This window comes from Aquarana catesbeiana, linkage group LG07, assembly GCF_042186555.1.
Source record: "Aquarana catesbeiana isolate 2022-GZ linkage group LG07, ASM4218655v1, whole genome shotgun sequence".
In the NCBI taxonomy this organism is placed as follows: Eukaryota; Metazoa; Chordata; class Amphibia; order Anura; family Ranidae; genus Aquarana; species Aquarana catesbeiana.
This window is the reverse complement of record NC_133330.1, coordinates 262614943-262624342: the sequence shown is the minus strand read 5'-3', so window position 1 is coordinate 262624342 and position 9400 is coordinate 262614943. Positions and strand designations below refer to the sequence as shown.

Genomic DNA, 9400 nt, shown 5'->3' with positions numbered 1-9400 from the left:
CCAATTGTACGTTCACAAGAAGTCTACAGAAATGAAGGCATTGAGAGATACCTCGCTGGTTCAGCATTAGTATCCTTCTGCAGGCCAGATTTTTAATCATGCAAAGCTGACAAGCTTTTAAAAGATGTGTGGAGAGGTACATATATGCAAAGGCCGATGATGCAGGAAATACATAGGAAATGTCTTTTAGAAGGTCAAAGCGGGAAGTCCAATAAAGGTGACCTCTATATGGGTCTTTTATCTCACAGATATTTAAAAAGTCTGCATTAACCTAGTGTATACATTACATAGATGGCTTAGTGGCTTTGGAGCACTGAGGTCCCCGGTTTGACTCTACAGGACACCATATGTACGGGGGTTGGTTGTGTTCCTGTGGGTTTTCTCCAGGTACTATGGTTTCCTCTGTCACACCAAAAACATACTGGTAGGTTAATCCTTAGATTGTAAGCTCCTTGGAGGTCAGGGACTGATAGACCTGTAATAAAATTACACTAGCGGTAGATGGAATTATATAATTTACAAGCTGGAAGAGGTCTTCCATTGACAGCATTAAGAAAGGCAATAGATATACTGTATTTTTCAGGCTACCTGGCTCCTCGGGCCTATCTCCCCCTCTGCATATTCCAAAATATATTTCTACACGCATCTGGAAGGAACACAGATCCACATGGATTATGCAATGTGTGTGACAGCACGGTGCGGTGACAAACCTCTCATGGGCCGTGCGTTCTACCACATCCCGACTCATTTACAGCAGCCACAAACAAGCCCTCCACATGACAACCCTAAACTGGTTTACACTGAGTTGCATGACACAAGTCTGGATGTCAGCCTACCACAAACAATATGGATTTGGTCATTTCTGCCGACAGCTTAGAAAAAATATATTATTATCTAAAAACCTTAACGGCCTGAAAACATGTCACTCCATGTAATTTAACCATTTGAAATAAAAAAAAGAAGGGAAGAATGGCACAACTCACCATAATGAGCAAATTAAAAAAAAAAAAAAAACACCCCACAGGAAATCCAGAAGACAATTTACAATACAGAGCGCACGCAGCTCACAAAAACCACACGTTGATCCTGTACGGACCAGGCCAATTACATTCTTAAATTATTCACAAGAAAATAGTAATTTTCCTATGCCCATTTATTTTCTACCTGCTGTTGAAAAATCCCATTTATTCAAATGTTTCTAGCTCTATGATAATAATAAATAGTGCATCCTGTACAATTTTTTTTTTTAAGCAAATTTATTTTCACAATCTTTTCATGGACATATATATATATTTTTTTTTTCTTCTAAATATTATTTTACACACACTTTTTTAAAATATTTTTTTCTTTATTTTTTCCAATATGGTGTGCACAGATTTATAACATCCATGAAAAGTACATCTTGTAAATCACATTAGATCCTTGTATGCTATCTTAGGTAAATGCAGTGTTCTCTGGATGTAGATACTTTAAAATTATAAAAAACAAGTTGTAGATTGTAAGCTTTACACAGAAGGTCTATGCCGATGTACCAAATCTAGTATTATAAACACAAAGCACCCATTGAATTGTTATATGGGAGATATGAAATAAGTAACGCCAGCTCTTATAAACTCAATACCTAAAATAAGTACAGGATTCCTAATATTACGCCTGACTTCTAGTGCAGCGATGTATTGAAGGCATACGTAGGTTTGCTTGTAAAGTTGCTCTGTAATGTGATTTTACCAAGAGCTGCTTTGTGGCTGTTACAATAAGAATCCTTATCCTATATTAAGTGCTCTCTGCTATCAAAATCAATAATGTTTTGCACATCGCACAGAACGCAGTAAGGATGCAATACGACGCTTTGTTGTGCTTTGTCCATAGTGGGTCTCATGTGGCTAGGCTTTCATTCATCATAGCCAGACTCTTGCTCGGCTTGCAGTAATAATTATGTAGATTAAAACATAAAAATCTATCACTGGATTTGGTGTACAAGTCCTTTAGGTTTTTTTTTTTTCTTGTTGTTTGTTTTTTTACACTTCTGCTATAACCCAAGAGAAACAAAGTAAGATTTTTTGTTTTTTTTGAAAGGCAAAAAAAAGCCCAACAATTAGTTACAATCAATGTTATACTACTGTAAATGTGTTATAATGTATATATATTCAGCCAGCATTGTAATGGGAAAAAAAAAAAAAAAAAACAAGAGAGATTTTATACAGTGCATGATTGTCAACTTGGGGAAAAAAAAAAAAAAAAAAAGAAAAAAGAAAAAAATAATGGATGTATCAATTTTATGTCTATTTCTAATGACAGCCAATTAAACTGCCATCGTAGCTCGTATCGGCCCTTATGGCTGTTTCACACGGTGACACCGTGGTCCAGCTTCAGTGTCATTCAAAATCGCGGTTGACTTCCAACAAATGACACAGTGAGTGAATTAACGAAGACACCAATGACAAAGTGATCAACAACCACCGATCACCGTGATGAAAAATGGGACGTGTAACCGGCGGCATGAGAACGCCATAGAAAACCATGCAGGCACTGCCTGTTGCAACGTCCCTAAAGACTATGTGGGTCAAAAGAAAGTTGGAAAATCCTAAAATCCCTCCACAAAACTGCAATATATTTTTAATGATTACATGGGTACACACTGAGATTGTTACAAGTGCCCTACGCTTTACAATAAAAAAAAAAAAATTTTTTTTAATAGATTGTAATTACAGTACTCACTTATTAGATTGTATCTGTAATAAATATCCCAGCACAGTATATTACAAAGGCATTATATACACTATAAAAATAGCATGGAGTTGTTTGTTTTACGACAGTACCCATAAAATGTCATTTATTACAAGACGCCTAAACTCCTGACCCAGATTTAAGGCACTATCATTTTCCTGCAAGCACGAGCTATACTATTTTTTATTTAAGTTCCATCCCAAAGATGGTGATATATAAAAAACTAAACAAAATCTGACAATGCTGAATGTTTTTAACCAATATAGGAGAGGCGTGGGGGAATACCGATCGGCGTGTTTTGTGAACCTCCTACGACAGCATGCATCCTGGAACCAAAATGTATCATTTCATCTGGAGGACTGTAAAATAAGAGCTGCCTACACCACGAAGGAAGGCCCGGAGGAGACACAATGCCGTTGCGTTGACAAGCTAAAAGGAATGCACACTGAAAGGCCTAGCGCAGCAGACGGTAAAGCCTAAAATGGAAAAGCAATAAAAAAAATTAAAAAAAAAAAATGAAATATATTTAGAGGTCAGCTGAACAGTTCCCATTCTCTGAACAAGGATAACGTGTTCATGAAGAGTAAAGTTATTAGTTCAGATATCGGTGATCCAGAGCTCTAGTAAACCAGTAAATGTTATTCCATCACATTAGGTGACATCATTTCATTAAGTGTGAGGTCAACGACTGAAATCCTCCAATACACTACAGGTAACAATGAGATTTCATTGGACGTGGCAGACTTTGAAAACTTTTTTTTTTTTTTAGAGCTCTTGGTGAAAAGTTGAGGAAGTGTAATTACATCACTTGGAGTAGATTTGCTCTTAGTAGTAAACCTATTTTTAATCATCATTGCACAGAACATGTCTGTTCTAGTATTATTCTGTACAGCTCCATTGGAGGTTTAGATATGTGAATACTTAGGAGCTCACCACTCATATTACAATCTGACTGTACAATCTTTCAGACCAACAATGATGTAGTGCAAAGGCCTGTACAGTCACATAGTAATGTGGATGGGACTCTTAGACACGGTAAACTATGCACACCTTGTCCCAGGACTGCCACCTGTCCTAAGTAGCCATGTGTCAAATATGACATCTACCTGAAGGGAAACACTACTTTTGTTTACAATCTAGATCTGTGGTGGTCAACCCTCTTGATATAGCAGGGCCTCAAGTGTGCATGCAGCAAGAAGACGGTCAGGGGCTACGGGCACGCGGCAAGAAGAAGACGGTCAGGGGCTACGGGCACGCGGCAAGAAGAAGAAGACGGTCAGGGGCTACGGGCACGCGGCAAGAAGAAGAAGACGGTCAGGGGCTACGGGCACGCGGCAAGAAGAAGACGGTCAGGGGCTACGGGCACGCGGCAAGAAGAAGAAGAAGAAGACGGTCAGGGGCTACGGGCACGCGGCAAGAAGAAGACGACGGTCATGGGCTACGGGCACGCGGCAAGAAGAAGACGACGGTCATGGGCTACGGGCACGCGGCAAGAAGAAGACGACGGTCATGGGCTACAGGCACGCGGCAAGAAGAAGACGACGGTCATGGGCTACGGGCACGCGGCAAGAAGAAGACAACGGTCATGGGCTACGGGCACGCGGCAAGAAGAAGACGACGGTCAGGGGCTACGGGCACGCGGCAAGAAGAAGACGACGGTCAGGGGCTACGGGCACGCGGCAAGAAGAAGACGACGGTCAGGGGCTACGGGCACGCGGCAAGAAGAAGACGACGGTCATGGGCTACGGGCACGCGGCAAGAAGAAGACGACGGTCAGGGGCTACGGGCACGCGGCAAGAAGAAGACGACGGTCAGGGGCTACGGGCACGCGGCAAGAAGAAGACGACGGTCAGGGGCTACGGGCACGCGGCAAGAAGAAGACGACGGTCAGGGGCTACGGGCACGCGGCAAGAAGAAGACGACGGTCAGGGGCTACGGGCACGCGGCAAGAAGACGACGGTCAGGGGCTACGGGCACGCGGCAAGAAGAAGAATACGGTCAGGGGCTACGGGCACGCGGCAAGAAGAAGAATACGGTCAGGGGCTACGGGCACGCGGCAAGAAGAAGAATACGGTCAGGGGCTACTGGCACGCAGCAAGAAGAAGATGGTCAGGGGCTACCGGCACAGGGGAAAAGGGTGGTCAAGGGCTACCGGCACACAGCAAAAGGGCTACCAGCATGCAGCAAGAAGTCGGTCAAGGGCTACAGGCGCACGGCAAGAGATTCTCAGACTACGGGCATGCTACAGGAGATGGTCATAGGGTATAGGCACACTACAGAGATGATCAGAGAAGGCAAACAGGAGTTAAAGACTGAAGACATGCTTCAGGAGTCAGTCATAGACTGCAAACACCTTACAAGGGCCTGCTAGAGATCCCTGGAATAGGGAAACACGGACCTCTGCCTGCAGATGTGGCCCATGGGCCTCCAAGTTGGGCACCAGGGGTCCAGCCTGTGTGTGGCGGTGCCCATCCATCCCTCACCCTGGGGGACAGACGGACTCCACACCTTCCAGTCCCATCACAGGCCTGGCAATCACTTGACCTCCATAGCACTTCTATGACTCTACTAAAACTTTACCAGGGGATGGATCCTGACACTTTATAGTCACATGAAACTTTCCCCACCTGACCGGCGCACACACCGCCTATTCACCGACCACCAGGAAAGTCACCGCCTATTCACCGACCACCACAACTTTTTCCTGCACCTGGATGGCCCTACAGCTGTCCAGACCTAAAACCCAGAGGGGACATCAGAGATGGATATATATTGGGGGGGGGACTGGCCAGGTGTGATGGGGGAGGGGTGGCACATACAGACATGGTATAGGGGGGACACATATGGAATGGTGGGGGGAGGGGTCAGTCCTATCCATAGTACAGATCGCAGTGTGTATGGTAGAATCGCTCACCTGGCCTGTGCCTCGTCCAGACTCTGGTCGGTGATGGTCATGATCTGCTGTAATATATCCCCGATGTCCTGCTTCCTGCCCCCCTCCCCCTCGTTGGCCCCGGTGCCATCCTGCATGTGCTGGGACAGGCTGGGGTGAGCGGCCATCCCCACCCCGGGGTGGCTGTGCATTAGCCTGGGCTGATCATCCATCTCCTCCGATCACAACTCTTATTGTTCTTCTCCTTTGTTGTGGCTCCGATAATCCCAGGGCGCACCAATCCGTCCAGATCCGGAGCGGCTCCAGTGGCAGTGGCGGTGTCGGGGCAGGGGGTGGCGGGGAAGGGGGTAGGATCGGAGGGAGCCTGGCACGGATCGCTCTCCCGGAGGGTGGGGTCTGGACCGAGGCTGCCAACTTCCACTCCGCTCTCTCGCTCGGTGTCCTGCTTTTGTTTGGACTCGGCTGTGCTCTCCTCCTCCCTCCCCTCCTGTGTCTAGCCCTCTCTCCTCTACAACTGACACACGGCACAGAATGGAGACCGGGGGCACCGCCCACTCGGCGCACATTGGAGGGCTGGAGGACAGGGCACCGCCTACTCTGGGCTCTGATAGGCGGCCTGGCGGGTCGCTTCCCCTCCCCCTCCTCTCCTGTTCTGCTGTCAATCAGTGAGGTTCAGAGGTGGAGAATGGAAGAGGAGAGGAGAGGAGGGTTAACCCTTCACCGCCCGCACACCGCTCTGCACACCGCTTCCTGCTTCCTCCATAGACATCACTGATGACATTTCTACATCAATCCCCCCGGCCGGGACCCATCATCCCTCATCCCAGTCATCTCATCACTGGGACTATGTGCTGCTCTAGGCAATGCAGGCAGATCATGGCTGGTGGGAGAGACCCCTGATGTCTCCCCTGCACTAGACTGAGTGTGTATAGAACCCCCTCCCCCCAACTACCCCAACATATCATATACATCAGTGGAAGCAACTCCATTCTTATATCAGACATAACAAACATTCAATCTCTAAAATTGTCCCCAGATAAAAATAAAATCATCAGGGGCCACAATGTTCAGCCACATAGTATTGTTTACTAATATTCATAGGACAAATAATATACTAATTATACATAAATCAGACCCCCTCTACATCCGGAACCCCATCAGAGTCCCCCCCTTACATCAAGGTTCCCATCAGCGACCTCTCTTACATCAGGATCCTCATAAGAGTCCTCCCTTACATCGGGGTCCTCATCAGAGTCTCCTATAAATCAGGGCCCCCATCAGAGTCCTCCCTTGCATCAGAGTCCCTATCAGAGTCATCCCTTACATCAGAGTCCCTATCAGAGTCATCCCTTACATCAGAGTCCCTATCAGAGTCATCCCTTACATCAGAGTCCCTATCAGAGTCATCCCTTACATCAGAGTCCCTATCAGAGTCATCCCTTACATCAGAGTCCCTATCAGAGTCTTCCCTTACATCAGAGTCATCCCTTACATCAGGGTCCCTATCAGAGTCATCCCTTACATCAGAGTCCCTATCAGAGTCTTCCCTTACATCAGAGTCCCTATCAGAGTCATCCCTTACATCAGAGTCCCTATCAGAGTCATCCCTTACATCAGAGTCCCTATCAGAGTCATCCCTTACATCAGAGTCCCTATCAGAGTCATCCCTTACATCAGAGTCCCTATCAGAGTCATCCCTTACATCAGAGTCCCTATCAGAGTCATCCCTTACATCAGAGTCCCTATCAGAGTCTTCCCTTACATCAGAGTCATCCCTTACATCAGGGTCCCTATCAGAGTCATCCCTTACATCAGAGTCCCTATCAGAGTCTTCCCTTACATCAGAGCCCCCCTTACATCAGGGTCCCTATCAGAGTCATCCCTTACATCAGAGTCCCTATCAGAGTCATCCCTTACATCAGAGTCCCTATCAGAGTCATCCCTTACTTTAAGATCCCCATCAGAGTCCTCTCTTACATCAGAGTCTTCATCAGAGTTTTCCCTTACATCAGAGACTTCATCAGAGTCTCCCTTACATCAGGTCAAAGCAGAGACCATAGACCGCCTCTATCGCCCTTATTCCTCAGTCTCTACTCATTGAGGATAGGCCACTGACTCTGGCCACGAGTCAGATAAAATCTTGTTGTGGATCAGATCTGACCCACAGGCCATAGTTTGGAGACCCCTGTAGTAGTAAATAGAGTTCCAGCATTGTCTTGCTTGTAGGGAAAGTTCTCCCCACATCGCTCCTCTCCAGAGCCGCCACCTCAAATTCATTTCCAGGGCATGCGCAGACACGGCACAGGGATCTTTGCCAAGTCTGTGTATACATCAGACACCTTGTGTATGGGCAGACACACCGCAGTCCTCTGTCAGTAAACTGGCAGACACTCGTGCCATTTCTACACATGTGTGAGATCCCGCAATCTGCCTTCTGGAATGAGTGGTGTAGAAATCCCAGGAGACAGCTCTCAGGACCGTGCAAATGTGCAGAAATAATATACCTTGTTTCCCCGAAAATAAGACCTAGCGTGATTGTCGGTGATGGCTGCAATATAAGCCCTACCCCCAAATAAGCCCTAGTTAAAGTCCTTGTAGGTCTTATTTTCAGGGTAGGGCTTATTTGGGGGGTAGGGCTTATATTGCAGCCATCACCGACAATCACGCTAGGTCTTATTTTCGGGGAAACAGGGTAACAGATCCCACAGTGACCCAAGGCCTTCCCAGTTACATTATTCTCGCCTAGGAAAGAATGACAGAACTGAACTTCAGGGCGCTTTCACACCGCCAGCGCTCAGGTGTCAACGGTAAAGCGCCACTATTTTTAGCGGCGATTTACCGTAGTTTTTGTCCGCTAGCAGGGCGCTTTTAACCCCTGCTAGCAGCTGAAAAAAGGGTTAAAAACACCACTGCAGTGACGCTCTGCCAGCGCAGCGCCCCAGTGTGGAAAGCATTAGGGCTTTCACACTGGGATTGCTGTTGAGGCTTTTTACAGGTGCTATTTTTAGTGCCGGTACACACAGGGGCGACTTGTCAGGCGACCTAGCCGCCTGACAAGTCGCCTCCCGTTCTGTACAATGGAACCGTTCTAATAGGAGCGACGCAAGTCGCTCCGACTTAGGAAAAGGTTCCTGTACTACTTTGGGGGCGACTTGAGGCGACTTGCATAGACTTCTATACAGAAGTCGTTTTGCAAGTCGCCGTGGCAGTCGTGTGCAGGTCGCCTCGGTGAGGCGACCTGCAAGTCGTGCCGCCCCTGTGTTAACCGGGGCTTACCGTTAAAGCGCCTGAAAAACACCTCCAGTGTGAAAGGGGTCTTAGGGAACAAAATAACTACTAGCCGTGACCAACAGTCATCATAGGCAGCTCGGCCCGTGTGCAGTGAGTATGCTCTCAGCACACAACCTTTAGGCCACCATGGACAGGCCGGCGTTAAAGTGGTTCTAAAGCCTAAATATTCCTTCCATTTAGGTAAAAAATGTCTGCCCCCCCCCCCCCCCCCCTCCCCTCCTTATACTTACCTGAGCCCTCATTTAATCCAGCACTGTGCAGGTCTGCTGGTCTTCTCACCCCTCACGGGTCTCACTAACTTTGCTGGGGCACCAAGAGCCATTGGCTCCCAGTGCTGTCAATCAAGGCCAGTGATGAGGAAGCCGAGTCCCTCTGTCCTTGTCAATGGACGCAGAGGCGAGGCTCCTGAGCGAGCACACACGAGTGCTCCCATGGGAGGCGGCTTCCCGTGGGGGCACTGGACAGAGAGGAGGAGTCAGGAGCACCAGC

The 9400-nt window shown here is 47.3% G+C and overlaps 1 protein-coding gene across 14 annotated transcripts in view; it reads right to left on the bottom strand.

Moving 5' to 3' along the window:
• The window catches only part of LOC141103556 (pre-B-cell leukemia transcription factor 1), a 214613-nt gene extending 208436 nt beyond the window's left edge, over window positions 1-6177 (bottom strand). For 3 of the 14 annotated variants that reach the window (XM_073593264.1, XM_073593271.1, XM_073593274.1), the window contains exon 1: window positions 5642-6177. In XM_073593264.1, coding sequence (XP_073449365.1) covers window positions 5642-5832 — 191 coding nt within the window. In that variant the 5' untranslated portion in view covers window positions 5833-6177. The remainder of the gene's footprint in view (window positions 1-5641) is intronic. The other 11 variants (XM_073593266.1, XM_073593267.1, XM_073593272.1 and 8 more) reach the window with 5 other exon arrangements.
• Between the last annotated feature and the right edge of the window lie 3223 nt (window positions 6178-9400).